Source organism: Somniosus microcephalus, chromosome 10 (assembly GCF_052327205.1).
Source record: "Somniosus microcephalus isolate GS21.2 chromosome 10, FLI_Smic_1.0, whole genome shotgun sequence".
In the NCBI taxonomy this organism is placed as follows: Eukaryota; Metazoa; Chordata; class Chondrichthyes; order Squaliformes; family Somniosidae; genus Somniosus; species Somniosus microcephalus.
The window spans coordinates 64,438,632-64,460,575 of record NC_140996.1 but is presented as its reverse complement, the minus strand read 5'-3'; the positions used below and the strand labels follow the sequence as shown (position 1 = coordinate 64,460,575).

At 48.2% G+C, this 21,944-nt stretch overlaps 1 protein-coding gene across 5 annotated transcripts in view; it reads left to right on the top strand.

The window, feature by feature from the left end:
- LOC147111529 (cilium assembly protein DZIP1-like) overlaps nt 1-21,944 on the top strand; it is a 580,724-nt gene that overhangs the window by 442,658 nt on the left and 116,122 nt on the right. For 4 of the 5 annotated variants that reach the window (XM_085998574.1, XM_085998576.1, XM_085998575.1 and 1 more), the window contains one exon: nt 310-476. The exons of the other annotated variant lie outside the window; for it this stretch is intronic. In XM_085998574.1, coding sequence (XP_085854700.1) covers nt 310-476 — 167 coding nt within the window. The remainder of the gene's footprint in view (nt 1-309; nt 477-21,944) is intronic. 5 annotated transcript variants of the gene reach the window in all.

Below are 21,944 nucleotides of genomic sequence, written 5' to 3'. Positions count from 1 at the left end.
CAAAAGCCTCAGTTGTGCCGATAATGGAATTTCAGGTCCATTGTGCGACAGTGCTTTAAATTTGAAAAGCACTTCAACTAAACCAAATTTTAAATCACACCATCTACGTTATCATATTCTTCATTGCATTTTTTGTTCCTGCATACTTTTTTATAAAATAGTTTATGGTACAGTTTAATGTGTAGTGAGAAATTACACAAGAAAACATAAAATGTGTTATTTAAGGAAACAATATTGGGGAAAAACTTAAGTAGCTTATTTATGTGTTAAAATTTACAAACAACAGAATTTTACTTTCTTTTTATATAGCACATCGTCCAGTTCAGATGAATTTGTAGGCACTCTAAGTTCAGAGATTACATCAACTGAAAGCAGTGAAAATGAATTGTCTGAAACCTGTGAACTGGAGGAAATCTGTACCTTCGTGGAACAGAAATCAACTAAAAGCAACAATACTGGACCCAAGCCTATTGAGAGTATGTCAGTCATTTTTACAGAATCAAATTCATAATTTTTTTAAATCACAATATTTTGACAAATGCAGACTAATTGCATACACAGGCTTGGCAAGATCTTTTGCCCTTTATAGTCTCCTGTGTATGCCAGATAGGGGCATCAGAAGCTGCATTGGATGTAAAAAGGACAGCCCCGAGATTGCTGGTGGGTTCATATGCTTAACGCCAACTTTAGAAGATCACCCTGTTGCATCAATACTACATTTCCAGTACCCATACATCAAGTGGGACTCACCGTTTGATGCCAATTAGTGCTGATTTATGGAATGTTCGAGGCTCTGAACTCTCATTTAAAAGGCTTGAGACTGCCCAAATTAATTTCACTTAGAACCCGTAACTATAGGGCCCATGAGCCATTTAGAAAGTGTGAGTAATGTATATTAGATTCGGTCTTTGGTACTCAAAGATTAGTGGGAGCTTTAGTCCAAAGTATATGGGCATGAAATTCAACACCGTAGCGCCCGCAGTTAAGGCCGGTTTGGAGGGAAAAATGGCAGCTGCTTCACTTGAGCCCACTTCCAGCGTGGCCCATGCTGGTCGCCATCTTGGTGAGGGCCATAGTACAGGCGGGATGTGCATGCGCCAGCAGTATGCAGTGTAGGCAGATCATGACGTCAGTCAGCGTGTAAAGCTAATTTGTCGCATGACCTGCCAATTTCAACGTTGCCATTCCAAACAGCACCCTCTCCTAAATGCGCACAGCTGAATGTGCGTTCAGCTGCACGAAGGTGCCCCCAGCAGCACTACTTAAAGGGATATATCCAACTTGCAGGTAAGTTGATTATTTCTCTTGTACTGGCTCTTGCAGAGTTTATATGAATACTGGCTTGCTGGAACACATTTATAACGTTTTTAAAGTGTGCAGGGAGTTCTGCTGGATGTTGGGAAGGTATTGGCTGCTACTGGAAGGTCTCTGGTCCCAGTCATGGGGGCTCTACTTGCAGGGAGATGGAACAGAGGCAGCAAAGAAGACAAGCTGCTCGGAGGGAGAGGAGGGCTCTCAGCAGGAGGCCTTACCCACCTAGGCTCTTCAGGGAGCACTTCTCCTACCTACACCAAAGCTAGGAGCAGTGTGTTCGGTGGCTCCACTTCACCAAGGAGGTGATCACAGAACTCTGCCATCTCTTTGAACCAGACATGCAGCCTCAGAACAGGGCGACGACAGCACTGCTAGTGGTTGACTGTGACCTTGAATTTTTTTGCCAGCGGATCCTTCCAGGCTAGAACAGGCAACATAGTTAACATCTCCCAGTTTGCTGTCCATTGCTCCATCCAGGAGGTCACAGAGGCTCTGTATTCCAGGAGAAGGGACTGCATTGTCTTCTCTCTGAATAGAGAGAAGCAGGAGAAGCGCACATGTGGCTTTGCCAGGATATCGGGCTTCTCCATGGTGCAGGGCGCCATCTACTGCACACACGTGGCTTTGCGGGCGCCGCATAGCAATCCTGAGATGCACCGCAACCACAAAAGCTACCACTCTCTTAATGTGCAGTTGTTGTGTGACCACGCCCAGCACATCATGATGGTGAATGTCCGGTATCCTAGCAGCAGTCATGATGTCTACATCCTGCACCAGTCTGCTGTGCCAGCAATCTTCCAGCCACCACGTTGAACCCGACAGTGGCTGCTCGGAGACAAGGACTATGTGCTCTACACCTGGCTGATGACTCCCCTCCATAACACCACTACTCGTGGCCAGCAATCATAAAATGACAGCCATGCTGCCACAAGAAGCAGACCATCGGGGTGCTCAAGCAACAGTTCTGCTGCCTTGACCGCTCGGGAGGAGCCCTCCAGTACACGCCGGAGCAAGTGTCCCATTTCGTGGTGATCTGCTGCATCCTCCACAAGTTGGCCATCATAAGGCACAGCCCTTGCCACCCCGTGAACTGTGACCACTTCATATTCCTTTGCCTATTATAGTGCTACCCTAGTGGCTACAGCATGGCTAGTAACTTTCTGTGGGGGACACTGCAGACGGCCTTGCAGGACGACCTTGAACAGCTCTGGGCCTAGAAGGCCTGGCTGTGGACTGCACCACCTCGGCAATGGCGGCAGCAGTCTGGGCTGGCTGGCTGACAGGCAACAGCAATGCCGCTGCTGGAGTGGCAGTCTTGGGATGATGAATGCTGTCATCCTGAGAGAGGACGGCAGGTTTTTGCTCCACAGAGCCACTGCCACTCCCCCAGGGTGGCACCTCAGCGTTCCAGCCAACTGTTGGAGGACAGATTGCTGGACTGCTGTGAGACCCTGCAAGCCCAAGACACTCGTAAACCCAGCGACGATGACAGCAGTCTGAGCTTGTGTGGCAGCAAGCTGAGATTGCGTGACAGCAGTCTGAGCTTCCACTGCAGCACTCAGACGTTGGGTCGCTTCCGCTTGTGCTGCAATGGAAGCTGCAACATTGTCCATAACACCCAGCATCATGGTTGGGTCCACAAATGCTCTAACGGAGTTGCCCATCACTTCCATCCTGAAAATCATGGGCTTCAAGCTCTGTGCAAAACACTGTGCAATGTTGGAGTCGGACTCCTCCATGCTGCTTGACAGTGACAAGTGGCTCGCTGGCAGGCATGCCATTGCACCAAGCATTTCTGTGTGCATGACCATCATCCTTCTTCTGAAGGCCGCCCCATCGAGGCCCTCATCTGAGTCCTGTGCAACAGAACACGTGTGTGAACTCACCCTCCAGGGAGCTGACACCTGCACTACCCTTTCCCCTTGGCTTGGCTGCAGCCCACTCGTGCCCGGTGACTCAGCACGTGTAGATCTCGCCTCTATACTACCCTCTGAAGTTCATGCAGTGCCATTCCCTGAGCTGGTGGCTGGGAGTGTCAGATCAAGTGACGGCGCCTCTTCTTCCCCATCACTCTCCTCCTCTCGTTCTTCGTGTACTGGCTGGGCTGCTGGCAGTTCTTGGGTTTGTGAAAGGAGAAAGTCACAAGATTTGGGTTGTGGTGAGGGCAGTGGGGAAAAGCAAGATGTGCATGCTTAGCAGCTTGCAAGTGATATGGGATTGTGCGATGTGGGGGAGGTGGGATGTGAGAAGAAGGACTAGGTATGAGCACACCGTCATCATCAATGCTTTCAACCTCGCCACTCGCCATGGCCACGGTCCCTCCAATTATGTCTAAAACCATCTCTTCCAGTTGGTCAGGTTTGCTATGTCACCTGTTCCAGCCTGGAAGGATCCGCTGGTGAAATGATTCAGGGCCATCGTCACCTTGAAGGCCACTGGCAGAGCCATCGTTGCCCTGCTCTGAGGCTGCCGGTCTGGTTCCAACAGGCTGCCGAGTTCTGTGACCACCGCCTTGCTGAAGCGGAGACTCTGAATACACTGCTCCTGCTTAAGCGCAGGTAGGAAAAGTCCTCCCTGAAGACCCTAGGTTGGTAAGGCCTCCTGCTGAGAGGCCTCCTCCCGCTCCTCCTCCTCCCTCTACGAGTAGCTTATCTTTGCTGCCTCTGCTCCATCTACCTGTCATGCTGCAGTGCGAGGGGGACTGCAAGTAGAGTCTCCATGACTGGGAGCAAGTGGTGTAGTCAGAGGCCTTCTGGTAGCAGCCAACGTCTTACCAACGTTCATTAGCACGTCCTGCACACTTTAACAACTTTATAAATGTGTTCCAGCAAGCCAGTTTCGATATAAGCTCTGCAAGTACAAGAGCAAAAATCAAGTTCCCTGCAAGTTGGATATATTCCTTTAAATAGAGCTAGTGAACGTACGTTCAGCTGTGTGTGTTCAGGAGAGAGCATTGATTGGAACGGCGACATCCAAAATGGCAGCTTGTGCATCAAATCAGTGTTGCACTATGATTGACGTCATGATCTGCCTCATTTGAATTTTTCCGCTGCATGCAGGCAAAGGCCATGCTACTGACCTGCCCAAATTGGCGGCTGCAGTGGTCCGCGCTGGAAGTGGGCAGCCGTCAATTTTTTGCCCAAAATTGGCCTTAACTGCCGGCGCTAAGCAGGGGAATTTCGCGGCCAAGATGTTGAGATACAAGGGATACAATCGTAACATAGTAAATAAGACATTGTGGTACAACCTGATTAACATCAATAAAGTTCCATGGTCATCAAATTTGATGTGCCTTGCAATCACTTGAGCGTGTCCAGTTCCGCTCCAAGAAATGTTCTATCATTCTATGCTTTAAGTCCAACTTATATACATTTATTTATCACGCATTACGTTATGGGACTTTGAGCCTGCTTTGTACCGGCATGTCAATCAATTTTCTATGTGTCCAAGCCAAGCAGCCACCTGCCAACTTCCACACATTCTACACTAGGCAGAAACAGTCAACTCACGGTTTTGCCATGGCAAGACCCCGGAAAAATTCGGTTGGTTTGCGCCTCTCATTAGCGCCTTAAGAGGGCGCTACTGTGGTGCAAAGCAACTAGCACCCGTGCATGGTGATGTTTGCGCCGCTCATGAAATTGACTAGACATTTTGCGGCGGCGCTAAACACTATCACCACGATCTCCTGCGCCCGCAGATCGTGATGTCAGTCGAGCGTGTAATGCCCCGGACCGGATATTGTCTTACCGCCTGCCTGCTGCTAGCAATGACAGTTTGAGGGGAGCGTTTTGCAGTCGGGAAGGGACTGGGGGAGCGCTATTTAAAGGCGACGGCTTCCTGCCTTTTTTGTCGGCGAAATTTTTTCACCACACATTCTGAGTGAGAGAGAGGGACTGCAGGAGATATTCAAAGCTGTGTTGAGGAGTTTTGGGTACTGAGCAGCACTTTGCAGGTTCTTTTTTATTTGATCTTCCTTGCATCGATTTAGAAGAGACTATGGGTGTTAGATCCGTGATTCTTTAAATAGGATGTTTCCCCAAGAACTACACGGATGCTGTAACTTAACAATCAACAGGTATTTACTGGAGTCGAGTAGTCTCAAGACTGAAGTACAGAAGCCTGCTCCGGCTTTATATACAGGTGTGGTCACTGCCGGTACTACAGTATACAGGAGCTGTAAAACAGTTCTCTCTTAAAGGTACATACACAACAATTCCTCCCCTTTTAGATTAACAGTACCATAACATTCATTTAACAATTAACATTTTTAACATGCAACATTAACTGGAAATAGTCCATTTATAGATTCAGTCTTTGGGGCGGCTTCCTGATCCTTTTGGGATAGCGCCTTTCCTGAGGTTCTTGTTCCTGGTGCGGAAGCGATTCTGGCCCCTTTTTGTTGGTTAATTCATCGGTTTCCACTGCTACTGGTTCGGAGGTAGATGCTACCGGTATGTCGGGTTCATCCCCAGGTACTCGAGACATGGGGTTGACTCGTTCCTGTGATGCTAAGATCTGATCGACGTGGCGTCTCACAATGTTCTCCCCGACATCCACTGTGTACATTAATGGCCCCTGCCTTGTGCATATCATTCCGGGTTGCCATTTCTCTGTTCGGTAGTCACGGGCCAAGACTGGTTGTCCTACATTGAAGCTCCTTGTCGGCTTCTCATTGATGTGCTGGAATTGTTTATCCTCAACATTTCTTCGCACATTGGGTCTGAGCCAATCCAGACGAGATCTCAACCTTAGGTTAAATAACATCATGGCCGGGGTCTGGTTGGTAACTGCATGTGTCGCATTTCTGTAGGCTAATAGGAAATTGTCCAACTTATGTTGTAATGGAATTTCATCGTCGCACATGGCCTTTATCGCCTTTTTAAAGGTTTGTACGAACCTTTCAGCCAATCCATTTGTGGCTGGATGATACGGGGCGGATGTGTAATGCCTTACCCCATTCCTTCTCATAAATTTTCGAAACTCTTCGGACACAAACTGTGGTCCATTATCAGAGCAAATCTGCTCTGGCAAGCCGTTCCTGGCAAATATGGTCCGTAGGACTGCAATCGTTTTCTCTGTAGTGGTTGAGGACATTTTGATCACCTCAGGCCATTTCGAGTGAGCATCCACTGCTATTAAGAACATTAAGTCCATGAATGGACCAGCAAAATCAATATGCACCCGTTGCCATGGAGAGGAGGGCCACTCCCATGGGTGTAGAGGGGCATGTGGTGGTGCATTTTGGACCTTCTGGCATCCTGAGCAGCTCTTGGTTAGGTCCTCGATTTGTTGATCGATCCCCGGCCACCACACATAAGCCCTAGCAAGGCTTTTCATTTTCACCCCTCCCAGATGACCTTCATGAAGCTCATTTAGCACTCTCTCCCTTAACTTGGGTGGAATCACCACTCGGGATCCACACATCACTGTCCCCTGGCATACTGACAGCTGTTCTCTTCTGGATGAGAATGCTGGCAACAGTGAGTCGCCATGTGTTGGCCATCCCCTCACCGTCAAATCATATACCCGCGACAGTGTCGGATCATTGCGGGTCTCCTTCTCTATATCCGCGTTCGTTACTGGCAATCGTTCAATTATTGACGAATAAAATATCTCGATAGGGTCCACTGCTGGTGCTTCCTCCACAGTAGGCAGTGGCAGGCGTGATAGCCCATCAGCGTTTCCATGCTGTTTCGTGCCTTTATATTCTATTTCATATTGATTCGCCCCTAGAAACAGGGACCATCTTTGTAACCGTTGTGCAGTCATCACTGGAACACCCTTCTTAGGATTAAAGATGGAGACAAGTGGTTGGTGGTCAGTCAGCAAGGTGAACTTCTGCCCATGCAGATAGTGGTTGAATTTTTTTACTCCCCATACTAGGCTGAGGGCCTCCCTCTCAATCTGGGCGTAGTTGCGCTTGGCTGAGGTTAGTGACCGAGACGCAAAGGCCTCTCCAACCCGTCTGGGAAATTGTGCGACAGCACCGCTCCAATACCATAGGGTGATGCATCACATGCCAAACGAATTGTTAGCGCTGGGCTGAAATGGGCCAACACCTCTTTTGATGTGATCAATTCTTTACATTTCTGGAAAGCTCGTCTACATTCGTCATTCCACTTTCATGGCACCCCTGTTTGCAGTAGGGTGTTCAGTGGGTGTAATACCGTGGACTAATTTGGTAAGAACTTATGGTAGTAGTTTACCAGCCCGAGGAATGACCTCAGTTGTGACACATTTTCCGGTGCTGGAGCCTTGACTACTGCCTCAATCTTTTCAGGGGACTTATGTAACCCCTCTTCATCGATGACGTGGTCACAATACGAGATCTGCTTCTGGAAAAACTCGCACTTGTGGCGATTAGCTCGCTGCCCATATTCCTTTAATCTGGTGAGCACCTTCTCCAATTTGGCGAGGTGATCACTGTCATTTTCGCCCGTGACCAGGATGTCGTCCAAATAACACTGGGTCCCTGGAATCCCTTGCAGGACTTGATCCATCGCCCTTTGCCAAATAGCCGGAGCAGATGCTACCCCGAACACCAGCCGGTTGTATTGATAGAGACCTTCATGAGTGTTGATCGTGAGGTATTGTTTCGAGGCTTCTTCTACCTCCATTTGCAAGTACGCCTGGGCTAGATCAATTTTGGTGAAGCGTTTACCTCCAGATAGCGAGGCGAAAATATCCTCAATTCGTGGAAGTGGATATTGTACCGTGTGAAGGACTGGGTTCACTGTCACCTTAAAATCCCCACAGATGCGGACCTTCTTTGGTTCCCCAGGCGTATTACTCAACGACCTCTTCATTACAGGAATGATGGGTGTAGCCCACTCGCTCCAGTCTACTTTGGACAGTACTCCTGAACATTCCAACCCTTCCAGCTCTGCTTCGATGGCTGGTCTGATCGCATAAGGCACTGGTCTGGCCTTAAGAAACTTTGGGCTTGCATTTTCCTCTATTTTAATCATTGCTGTTATGCCTTTTAGTGTTCCGAGTCCCTCCTGGAACACTTCTTTTGTGTCAGTTAGCATTTTTGACAGTCGTCCAGGTGTGACGTCGTCATCCTTTTTGGCCTCAACCTTCAGTGCCTGTATGGAATGCCAATCTAATTATATTTCCCGGATCCATTCACGTCCTAGCAGTGGTAGTCCTCCATCTGGCAATACATATAAGTCCATTTTAGGTATTTCCTGGCATTTGTATATCACTTTCACCCTTATTTTTCCTTTGGGGTAGACTTTTTGCCCCGTGTACGTCTTCAAGACAATCTCTGTAGCTTTCAAGGGTATATGTGAAATAGCCGCTTGTAGTCCCTTTGGTTTATGACTGTTAGGGCTGATCCTGTGTCCAATTCCATTTTCACTTGGACTCTGTCTATCTTGAGTGTAACCCAGATAGTCTGGTGATCCTCCATTTTGGTTACCTTATGTAGTTTCAGACAACCCAGCTCCTTGCTTCCGGAGTCTGTGTCACTTTTCTGTTCGTCTGAACTACTGTCCATCACCTTGTGTACCTTTTTGTACTTCTCCTGTGGAGATTTCTTGCTGTTGGTTTTCTTCCCATACCTGCAGACTCTTGCTATGTGTCCTGCTTTTCTACACTGTCTGCACACTTGGTCCTTGAACCAACAATCCTTCTGGTCGTGTGTTGTTCTGCCGCAGCGATAACACTTCCCTGTTCCATAGGACATTTCATTGGTGCCATATTCTTGCAGTCTCCATTGCGGCTGCTTCGTGTGATACTGCCATACTGAAAGCCTTGTCCAGCGTAAGATCCTTTTCTGATAGAACCCGTTTCTGGGTTCCTTCACTTTGAGGGCCACACACAAACTTGTCCCTTAACGTATCTGCTAGTCCCACTCCAAACTGGCAGTGTTTCGCTAGCTTGTGCAGTTCCGTTGAGTACTCAGCATTGCTTTCGTCTTTGTGTTGGTTCCTTTTATGGAACTTAAATCGTTCGGCTATCAGCAGCGGTGTGGGGTTTAAGTGGTCCTGTAGGATTTCTACTATGCTTTCGAAATTCTTATTCACAGGCTTCTCTGGGGTTATTAGGTTTCACAGTAACCCATAAGTTTTTGCACCCATGGAATTTAACAAAACCAGTGCTTTCCTAGCATCTAGCACTTCATTCGCCCTGCAGTACACCTCAATACGTTCCACATATGTCGCCCAATCTTCGACTTCATTGTCGAACGTAGAGATACTGCCACTCTTCGGCATCCCTGGGTGTGATTTAACTGTCAAAAATGGCATCTCCCACGCTTTCCCTTCTTCTCCGCTGGCACAAAATGGCATCTCCCGTGCTTTCCTTTCGTCCCGCGCTCGCCCTTCTCCGCTGCGGCTTCTAAAAATGGCATCTCCCGTGCTCTTCCTTCTTCTCCGCGGCTCAATGGCGTCTCCCGCGCTCTCCCTTCTTCTCCCCGCAGACACTGTTCAGCCCTTGAGCCCTGGCTGTGCTCTGCGCATTAAAAAAAATAAAATTTCTGTGCGCCTTTCCCGTTTCTGCCGCTCGGTCCTGAACCCGGCTGCTGCTTTACCCTCTCTCTCTCCATTTGTTTTTCCTCGACGCCGCTCGGTTTTCAACCCCCGGCTGCACCCTGTGCGCTTCACCCTCTACCTTACCCCGTCGACGCTGCTCGGCTTTTTCTCTGCCGTCGGTCGGCTCCAGCCGCCGCTGTCCGGGAAGGGTCTGCGCTGTACCTGTCGTCAGTCTGTTGCTGATCGTCGTGGCTGGGGAACCAAGCCCGGCTCTCCACAGCCTCCCCTGCGATGTTCACTCTCTGCCGGACGACTGGGCGGTTGCTCGTGGTCGACGCCCGTGTTTCTGGCCTCGACTTTCTTCCACCGCCCTCCCGGAGCGAATCCTCGAAGGGAAATGCAGAGTTGCAGGTAGATTCGAATTGACACTCGTCGCCACTGTTAGATCCGTGATTCTTTAAATAGGATGTTTCCCCAAGAACTACACGGGTGCTGTAACTTAACAATCAACAGGTATTTACTGGAGTAGAGTAGTCTCAAGACTGAAGTACAGAAGCCTGCTCCGGCTTTATATACAGGTGTGGTCACTGCCGGTACTACAGTATACAGGAGCTGTAAAACAGTTCTCTCTTAAAGGTACATACACAACAATGGGGGCTGCACTCTGAGCTCTTTCCTGGGCCTCCCCATTGTTCTTTCCAACAGATTTGATGTACAGGTCTCTCCAGGCCTAGATTCAAGGCTGCAATGAGCAGGGTGTGGATGGAGAGCAAGATCGACCCTCCCCTTTAAGAACTGGCCGGCGCCAGTGTGTCTGTGTTCCATTGCTGACTGACATCACATGAGCTTCGCCAGCGCTCTGAGGTAATGCCTCGCTCCTCGGCCTTTGCGCCTTAAGCCAGGTGTGTAGCACCTGATTTAGTGCACCAATCACCTCCAGGGGCGATGAAAGCCAAGGTTGCAGTCGGAGGTGATAATTAGCGCCAGGCACTAATCTTTGCGCCCGGCCGATAATTGCGCCTCAAATGGGGCGATACTGAATTTCTCCCCCCAAAAATAACCAATGGAGACATAGTACTTTTCTATGTAGGTCTATCAAAGACAGTTCCAGAATTGCTTATAATAACAATTTTAAATCTAACGGCCTATTCTACAGAAAACCTACAAAAATCGCTTTTCTCACAGAAAGTCCACTATCTCAGAGCATCACAGCGACTAGCCGTAAGCTTTTTCTCTTCCTTCTTAGGCAGTCCCTCGGAACCAAGGATGGCTTGCTTCCACACTAAAAATGAGTTCTCAGGTGACTGATGAGTCCAATGTGGGACCTACAGTCTCTGTCACATGTGGGGCAGATGGTGGTTGAAGGGACGGGTTCCTGGGGTGCTTGGGTTGACGTGCGCTCCTTGCGCTGCTTGCGCTTGGCTTCCGCTTGCTGCCGGTGAAGAGACTCGAGGTGTTCGGCGCCTTCCTGGATGCTTCTCCTCCACTTTGTGCGGCCTTGGGCCAGGGATTCCCAGGTGTCAGTGGGGATGTTGCACTTTTTCAAGGAGGCTTTAAGGGTGTCCTTGAAGCGTTTCCTCTGCCCACTTGGGGTTCTCTTGCCGTGTCGGAGCTCCGAGTAGAGCGCTTGTTTTGGGAGTCTCGTATCGGTCATGCGGATAATGTGACTCATCCATCGGAGCTGATCGAGCGTGGTTAAAGCTTCGATGCTGGGGATGTTAGCCTGAGTGAGAACACTGACATTGGTGCACCTATCCTGCCAATGGATTTGCAGGATCTTGTGGAGGCAGCGTTGGTGGTACCTCTCCAGTGCTTTGAGGTGCCTGCTGTACATGGTCCATGTCTCTGAGGCATACAGCAGGGCGGGTATCACTGCTGCTCTGTAGACCATGAGCTTAGTGCCGGGTTTGAGGTCCTTGTCTTCAAACATTCTCTTCCTCAGGCGACCGAACGCTGCACTGGCACACTGAAGGCAGTGTTGGACTTCGTCATTGCCATCTGCCCTTGTTGACAGTAGGTTCCCGAGGTATGGAAAGTGGTCCACGTTGTCCAAGGCCTTGTCGTGGATTTTGATAATCAGGGGGCAGTAATGTGTGGCGGGGGCAGGTTGGTAGAGGACCTTTGTCTTACGGATGTTTAGTGTAAGGCCCATGCTCTTGTATGCTTCAGTGAAGGTGTTGACGATGTTTTGGAGTTCGACCTCCGAGTGAGCGCAGACCGTGAGGGATTATGGAGTGTCCTCCTCAAATTCGGCTGCCCTCAAAAGTTTGTCACCATCCTCCGCCTGCTTCATGACGACATGCAAGCCGTGATCCTGACCAACGGTTCCACCACAATTCACGTACGAACCGGGGTCAAGCAAGGCTGTGTCATTGCACCAACGCTCTTTTTGATCTTCCTTGCTGCAATGCTCCATCTCACCCTCAATATGCTCCCCGCTGGAGTGGAGCTAATTTACAGAACAAACGGGAAACTGTTCAACCTCCGTCGCCTCCAGTCCAGATCCAAGATTGTCCCATCCTCTGTCATCGTAAGCTTTATAGTGAATGAAAGGCTTCCTTGTATGACAATTAAGCTGACCTTGTTGCCAAAATAGTTCTTAAAGCACTTTTCCATAGAAACGTTGGCTGGAATCTTTACCTTCGGGTCGGGTGCATGCAGGCCGCATAGTAGGTCGGGATCCCGAAGATTTCAACAGCACATTCTGCACTGCACGTTTAACTTAATGGCCCCAATTAAAACAGTCAGCCGCATTTCCCGGCCCAGTTAAATGGAGCGAGTCTGATGATGTCACCAATGACTCGTATTTCAGCATTTCAAGCATAATTGCACACATCTCAATTGAAGGTTGATGTAGGAGTGCAGAAGGTGTTTTCCAGAGGTCTAAATAACAGAATAAAACTGACAAAACTGTGGGTCATGGAGACAAGACAGAGGGCAGCGCCAAGATTCACAGATGCCTCCCTGGAAGTGCTGGTGCAGGCAGTAAAAGCACGCAGGAAGGTACTGTTCCCTGGCGATCGACAACAACGACGACCCAAAGAGACAAAAAGGGCATGGTTGGAGATCGCACAGGAGGTCAACAGCAGAGATGTTGTGAGAAGCACGTGGATCAAGTCACAGAAAATATTTAACGATCTCATGAGGTCACAAAAGGTGAGTGCCATGTCACACTCCTGCTGTGCCTGTCACTCCAACCCCATCACTCTGCCTTCCCAAGCCTACTCCTGCACATCATTTTCCAATCCTCTCTGGCTACAGGTGTGGTGCCAGAGGACTGGAGGACTGCTAACGTCGTACCATTGTTTAAAAATGGAGAAAGGGATAGACCGAGTAATTACAGGCCAGTCAGCCTAACTTCAGTGGTGGGAAAATTATTGGAAAAAGTTCTGAGGGACAGGATAAATGGCTGAGGACAGGGTTGCCCCCAGTTATCCAAGTGCATCTGTGGTGCCACCACCAGGGACAGAGACAATTCCATAGGAACCCATTCATCAAGAGGAAACCATCGTTGCAGAGTCAGATACTCCGAGCACTGCTCAGGAGCAGCTGGTGGCTTCACCACAAACAAGCAGGGACTTTACTGTCAGATGTTCACAAAGGTCCTCTTCCCTGGATATGTTCAGGGGAGGTCGTGTCTGACTAACTTGATTGAATTTTTTGAGGAGGTAGCAAGGAGGGTCAATGAGGTTTGTGTGTTTGACGTAGTGTATATGGATTTTAGCAAAGCTTTTGATAACGTCTGTGATAAATCCATGTAGTGAGACAAGGAACTCGAAGAGGCAAGGTATGAGGATTAAGACGAGTACTTTATTGAATGACTGCGAGACAACCAGGCAGGCCTGCTTCCAGGCATTGCACCTTTGCTGACCTTAGCAGGAAGCTAACCCCTGACCTTAACAGAAAGCAACCCCTGACCTTAGCAGCACAATTGGCTACAGCGCCACCTGGTGGGTAACCTTAACCATAACATCCCAGATTACTATATCCCTCCCCCCTTAAGATTTCAGTTTGAATTTCTTAACAAATAACCATTCCTAAGGGTCACATAAGAAGTCTCCATTCACCATGTTCCATACTTGACGAATCTAACAGGTCAGTATCAATCTCTCTGGTGGCTTGCGAGCCCTTTGTGAACGTCTGACAGTAAAGTCCCTGCTTGTTTGTGGTGAAGCCACCAGCTGCTCCTGAGCAGTGCTCGGAGTATCTGACTCTGCAACGATGGTTTCCTCTTCATGAATGGGTTCCTATGGAATTGTCTCTGTCCCTGGTGGTGGCACCACAGATGCACTTGGATAACTGGGGGCAACCCTGTCCTCAGCCATTGCATCTGGAACCTTCATTTCAATTTCCCCTTATCTGGTAAGTATCTGATCTACATGTCTGCGTACTACCCTACCATCACCCAACATGACCTTGTTTGATAAGGGACCGGTCATTGAGTCTATGAAGCCAGGAATCCACTTGGGTCCATAACTGAAATTCCTGGTAAGGACCGCATCTCCTTCTCCAAAACTTTGGCTCTTTGTTCTTTTGTCATGGTTCTCTTTTTGTTTGTTTTGTCTGTTTTCCATTTTCCTTTTTAGGTCTGGGTGGACAAGGTCAAGAGTGGAGCATAGTCTACGACCTAATAACATCTCAGCAGGAGAGAGTCCTGTGGTGGATTGAGGTGTTATTCTGTAGCTGAACAGAACCCGTGACACTTTGGCTGCTAAACTCCCTTCTGCACTTTTTTTCATCATCTCTTTAAATGTTTGTACGGCTCTCTCCGCAAGTCCATTTGAGGACGGATGATATGGGGCCGAGGTCACCTGCACTATGCCATTTTTTCTCAAGAACTCTTTTGTCTCTGTACTCACAAAACAAGTGGCATTGTCACTTACCACGATCTCCGGTAGCCCTTGATTACTGAAGCTCCGACGCAGGCAGTCTATAGTAGTAGTGGCGGAAGCAGAATTTACAGGATAAACATCCATCCATTTGGAATGTGCATCAATGATTATGAGGAACATCTTCCCCATGAACGGACCCGCATAATCTAAGTGCAATCTTCTCCATGGTTTATCCGGCCACTCCCAGGGGTGGAGTCTTGACTAGATTTTCTATCTCCTCATCTAGCTTTGGCCACCACAAGTAACTCCTAGCCAAGGCTTTCATACGCGAGACCCCAGGGTGACACTGATGTAGTTGCTCTATGATAGACTGTCGTGCTGGCTGTGGAATAATCACTCGTGCTCCCCACAACACGCAACCATCCTGCACACTCAGCTCTGTTTTCCTGACACTGTAGGGTGTGAAGTCAGCCCCTTCCGGATGCTGTGGCCATCCCCTCACCAGATATTCTCGAACTCTAGACAGTACTGGATCTTTACCTGTCCATGTTCTTACTTGCTCTGCAGTCACAAGTGCTGTGTCAGTGTCCTCCAACATCAACACTCGGTCCTCTGGAGCTGCACGGATAGGTGTGCCTGGCAGTGGAAGACGGCTCAAGGCATCTGCATTCCCATGGTACTTGCCCGCCTTGTAGATGATGACATACTCATATGCCCTCAATGTCACAGCCCACCTCTGGATCCGGGGTGACACCATCTGTGGAACTGCTTTCATTTCATTGAAAAGAGAGATAAGAGGTTTATGATCGGTGCATATGGTGAACTTCCTGCCATATATGTACTTGTGGAACCCAAACAATACTGCTAACCCCTCTTTGTCTAACTGGGAATAGTTTTTTTCTGCTGGTGTTAGAGTTCGGGACATAAACCCTATTGGTCTTTCAGTTCCATCTTCCATGCAGTGTGAAAGAACTGCCCCCACCCCGTAAGGTGAAGCATCACAAGAGAGAATGATGTCTTTCTCTGCATTGTAGTGAACCAGCACATCCGACGACAGCATCAGTTTCTTGGACTGTTCAAATGAAACCCCCTGCTCCTCTCCCCACTGCCACTGTGTCTCCTTGCGCAGTAGTTTGTGAAGAGGTGCTAACACAGTTGACAAGTTTGGTAAAAACCTGTTAAAATAGTTCAGCAGTCCCAGGTAAGCTTTTAACTCAGCCACATTTGTAGGGGCAGGGCATCCTGCAGTGCTTGTACTTTCTCCTTGAGTGGATGGAGCCCGGTGGCGTCCACTCTGTGTCCCAGGAACACTGCCTCATTCCCCAGGAAAGTGCACTTACTCCTCTTGAGCCAGAACCCTGCCCTCTCCAATCTCTGTAGTACCTCTCTCAGAGTGCTCAGATGCTCCTGGTTGGTTCTTCCCGTCACCAGAATGTCATCCAGATAGATGGAAACATGTGGAATCCCTTGCAGTACACCTTCGATTGTCCTCTGGAAGATAGCTGGACTAGATGAGACACCAAACGGTAAGCGGTTATATGTAAACAAGCCCTTGTGTGTATTTATGGTGACATACTTCTTTGATTCGTCATCCAGTGTAATCTGCAAGTAGGCATGACTCATATCCAACTTTGTGAATTTCTTTCCTCCAGCCAGGTTTGCAAAGAGATCCTCTGTTTTGGGAATAGGATACTGCTCTAGTTTGGACACCCGATTGATTGTCAATTTATAGTCTCCACAGAGTCTTACCGAATTGTCCAGTTTTAAAACAGGTACTATGGGAGCTGCCCATTCCGAACATTTCACTGGCTCCAGTATGTTCTCTCTCAATAGACGGTCAAGCTCAGCCTCTACCTTTGGCTTCATGGCATAAGGCACAGGTCGTTGTTTAAAAAACCTTGGCGGTGCCTCCTTGTCTACATAAATCTTAGCTGGGGGGCCATTAAATGTGCCAAGTTCCTCCTTGAACACATTCTCATGTTCACTCAACACTTCTTGCAAAGTCAACTGTTTGCCCACATCTATTTGATGTACTGCTCCCCAGTCTAATTTAAGTTCTTTTATCCAGCCCCGACCTAACAGGTTTGGTCCGGTACCCGATACTATAACTACAGGTAGCTGTTCCACTGTGTCCCTGTGTTGCACAGTTACCTTAGCTGTACCTAATATCGCTACTCATTCACCTGTATATGTTTTAAGATGCAGGGAGCAAGGCTTTAACTCTGGAACTTTTGCACAGTTCCACAATTTTGAGTACTCTGCCTTGTTCATTATGGTCATGCCGCACCTTGTATCCACTTCAAAGTTCACCTTAGAGTCATTTGCTGTCAGTTGCAATATGATAGGAGCCACTTTTGGAATGTTCTCTAACATGCCATACATTATGAACATGTCCTCTTCTTCCTCAGCTTCCCCGCTGATGTGGTGTGCGCCATGTTTTTTCACTTCTCTCCCTTGGTTTTGCTGTCCTCCCCTTTTGGTTTGGATTCCTCCACAGGTGATTTCACCCTGCAAGCTCGTTTTATGTGTCCTTGTTTCCCACACCTGTAGCACTTTTCCTCCAGAAACCGGCATTCACTCGCCAGGTGATCGCCCTTGCATCTATAACATGCCTTCACATGCTCACGTTGTGGTTTCTGACGCATGTTCAACTTGTGCACAACAACCTCACCTGCAACTTGCATAGCATTAGCCCTGTCTGAACCCTGTATTTCTTTTACATCTCGGTTCGCTGTCTCTATGGCTTGAGCAAGTTCCAATGCTTTTTCATAAGTAAGCCCAGTCTCGGATAATAATCTGCGCTGCATTCGGTCGTCCATTATTCCGCAAACTAGCCTATCTCTCAGCATTTCCTTCAGGTTGTTCCCATAATTGCAATCTTGTGCCAATTTACGCAACACCGCTACATAGTCCATTACACTCTCTTCCTCTTTCCTGTTCCTTGAATTAAACTTGAACCGCTGTACAATCTCACTAGGCTTAGTGTTGAAATGTTCTTTTAGCACAGCCACTAATTCAACAAATGATTTGTCGCCAGGCTTTTCAAGACTGAGCAGGTTCTTCATCAAACTGTAGGTTTGGCTTCCCACTGAACTGAGCAGAATGGCTTTCCTTTTTCCGGCATCATTTATTTCATTTGCTTTGAAAAAATAACCCAACACTTCACAGTATTCCTCCCAAGTTTGTGCTTGAATATCAAAAGCGGAGACCGTTCTCACCATGGCAGCCATGCTCTCTTCCAACTGGTAGTTAACTGCAGCTTGTGATTTTGTTGTTTAAACGTCCTGGCAGACTTCTCTTATTCAGGGTCCTGTTTTACCTCATCGCCAAATGTGATAAATCCATGTAGTGAGACAAGGAACTCGAAGAGGCGAGGTATGAGGATTAAGACGATTACTTTATTGAACGACTGCGAGACAACCAGGCAGGCCTGCTTCCAGGCATTGCATTTTAGGTTTCGATTTCCCCAAAAGCTGCTTGTGCTGCCACAGAGTCCACGCTTTTAAAATCTTGCAGGCTTTTGGTCATGAGGTGCGGACGCCATCTTTGGGTACCCTTTTTAAAATGTCCATAGGGTCCCTTTTATTAATAACCTTGGGGGAATGTTGGAATTTTGTGAATCTTACAAAGCAGACTTACCGGCTGGCTGCTTGGAGACAAGGGCTATCCTCTGAAGACGTGGTTCATAACACCTTTGAGGAGGCCAAGTAATGAAGCCGAGGAGTGTTATAATGACAGCTATATGTCCACCAGGAGCTCTTCAGTATGCACCAGCCAGGGACTCCAGAATCATCATCGTATGCTGCGCGCTGCACAACATAGCGCAGCAGCGAGGATTAGAGCAGCAGGAGGAGCAAGGCACTGAGCACACAGCCTCTTGTTGAATGTGGTGAGAGTTTCTGCCTCTACCACCCTTTCAGGCAGTGAGTTCCAGACCCCCACCACCCTCTGGGTGAAAAAAATTCCACTCAAATCCCCTCTAAACCTCCTACCATTTACTTTAAATCTATGCCCCCTGGTTGTTGACCCCTCTGTCAAGGAAGCTAACCCCTGACCTTAACAGGAAGCAACCCCTGACCTTAGCAGCAGCATTGGCTACAGCACCACCTGGTGGATAACCTTAATCATAACATCCCAGATTACTATAACGTCCCACATTGCAGACTGGTCACGAAAGTAAAAGCCCATAGGATCCAAGGCAAAGTGACAAGTTGGATCCAAAATTGGCTCAGAAGTGGGAAGCAAAGGGTTATGGTCGATGGGTGTTTTTGTGACTGGAAGGCTGTTTCCAGTGTGGTTTCGCAGGGCTCGGTACTATGTCCCTTCCTTTTTGTGATATATATCAATGATTTAGATTTCAATGTAGGGGGCATGATTAAGAAGTTTGCAGATGATAAAAAAATTGGCCATGTGGTGGATAATGAAGAAGAAAGCTGCAGACTGCAGGAAGATATCAGTGGACTGGTCAGGTGGGCAGAACAGTGGCAAATGGAATTCAATCCAGGCAAGTGCAAGGTAATGCATTTGGGAAGGGCTAACAAGGCAAGGGAATACACAATAAATGGTAGGACACTGAGAAATGCAGAGGAACAGAGGGTCCATGTCCACAGATCCCTGAAGGTAGCAAGACAGGTAGATAAGGTGGTTAAGAAGGCATACAGGATACTTGCCTTTATTAGCCGAGGCATAGAATATAAGAGCAGGAAGGTTATGCTTGAACTCTATAAAACACTAGTTAGGCCTCAGCTAGAGTACTGCGTGCAGTTCTGGTCACCACATTACAGGAAAGATGTGATTGCGTTAGAGAGGGCACAGAGGAGATTTACGAGGATGTTAAGACTGGAGAATTTTAGCTATGAGGAAATATTGGATAGGCTGAGGTTGTTTTCTTTGGAACAGAGGAGGCTGAGGGGAGACCTAATAGATGTATAAAATTATGAGGGGCCTAGATAGAGTGGATAGAAAAAAACTGTTTCCTTGACAGAGGGGTCAACAACCAGGGGGCATAGATTTAAAGTAAATGGTAGGAGGTTTAGAGGGGATTTGAGTGGAATTTTTTTCACCCAGAGGGTGGTGGGGGTCTGGAACTCACTGCCTGAAAGGGTGGTAGAGGCAGAAACTCTCACCACATTCAACAAGAGGCTGTGTGCTCAGTGCCTTGCTCCTCCTGCTGCTCTAATCCTCGCTGCTGCGCTATGTTGTGCAGCGCGCAGCATACGATGATGATTCTGGAGTCCCTGGCTGGTGCATACTGAAGAGCTCCTGGTGGACATATAGCTGTCATTATAACACTCCTCGGCTTCATTACTTGGCCTCCTCAAAGGTGTTATGAACCACGTCTTCAGAGGATAGCCCTTGTCTCCAAGCAGCCAGCCGGTAAGTCTGCTTTGTAAGATTCGCAAAATTCCAACATTCCCCCAAGGTTATTAATAAAAGGGACCCTATGGACATTTTAAAAAGGGTACCCAAAGATGGCGTCCGCACCTCATGACCAAAAGCCTGCAAGATTTTAAAAGCGTGGACTCTGTGGCAGCACAAGCAGCTTTTGGGGAAATCGAAACCTAAAATGCAGTTTCTGTGAAAAAGGACTTTGTATTTTGGAAAGCAGACAGCAATCATTGAATATGCATTAAGCCAGATCATAGACAGATCAAAACCAGTTAGGCCTATACTTGAGGCCATCAAGTTGTCTGCATAAATAATCGGAAACAGCTTATGGAAGCCATCAAGGCTGGCCAGGCCGATTAGAATGCATTAATAACAATACAGTCCGGACACCAGGCCATTAGGTGCGATAAACGGCCATCTAAAAATAGTTAGCTTAGATTGCTATAATTATTTAAAACAGCCTGCCAAAATTGGAACAATGAACTAACCTGATTTGGCGCACAGATAAGGGCCATTCGAGAGGAGTATAACTGCAGGCCCCGGATAGCAATCTCGCTCTGCTCTGCTCTCTTGGCTCTGGCTCTGGTCTCTTGACTCTTGTTGGGCTTGGGGCTGCCATGGCTCGCACTCATGCCCTGGCCTCGTGGCGGGTTCTCTCCTTGCTCGCTGTAGCAGAGTTTCAACAACTAAGGACACCATACCAATTGCAGGGGAGGGGAACGAGACCCGAGTGCCTTGTCATCCAGGACACCCAGGCCGCAAAGAGGGGCGAGACAAAACTGAGTGGGCAGCCCAGGGCTTGTATGGTAACCGAACGAGTTGAGACGAAGAGTAAGGTAGACCCGACAAAGAGCAGAGAAGGGCAGCATAAGACGTATTAATTAAAAACCGAGCGCCGAGTTATAAGCTGACGCTTGGGGAAGAAAGTATCTGAGGACAGTAAGACGACGTTGGTTGGGCAAACCCTGCAACTAAGTTGGCGCTTGGGGGCAAGCCTCTCGTTGAACATTGCGAATAAATGCAGGTGTCCATGCCATGACGAATATGCTGGCGTTCTAAGGATGGGTAGTAAAATCTAAGCAGTAAAAACTGCTAATCGTCTCATTGACGTAACGTTACCTCCGACGACCGCCCGAGGGAGAAGAAGAGGAGAACCCATCGCGACGAGTCGACGACGGCAGCGGAGGAGAAGAAGGTGTGTCACAGCAGCAGCTCCAGCACCGCGCCCCTGAAGACCACGTGGCGATGGGGTACCTAAGAGGACGGAAAACCAAATCTCAAAACCTGCATTTGTTAACAGTTGGCTTTGCTTTGGACTGGTGAGCATAAATTCTGGCCCCTCATAGCTTAATCTAGTTAGGTATAGGGAGGGGGATAACGATAAGGGGATTGTTAAGGTAATTGTTTTTCCCTCAATGTGCCGTGTGTTCCCCATTCCCTGTACAAGTATAGTTATTTTGTAATTTGCCTGTATTTTTATACTAGTGACTTCTCATAAGATTGTTTTATTTTCTGTTCAATAAAATCTTGGTTTTCTTACATCCAAACCACCTGTCTACTCGAGTCTTTCTGTATCACCGCCTGTACCTATGTCCGATGTCTAGAACCCAGGGGCGGTGGGAGCGATTCGAACCGCTCACCAACAGTCAGGGGCATAACTGACTGGGCACATGTGCCACACCCGCCACCCCCTACAGCTTGGAGGTGTAAATTGCCGAGGGAGGGTGGACTGGTGGTTCACAAACACTCCTGGATAATGTGAGGGTGCCTGAATGGCCACATGAGTGCAGTCGATGATGCCCTGCACCTGTGGGAAGCCAGCCAGAGCAGCAAAGCCGAGCGGCTGCTCAATAACACTGGCTTCATCAGTGGCAAAGTTGACATCATTGGCTCACTTGTGAAACATGGCATCAGTCACCTGGGTGATGCATCT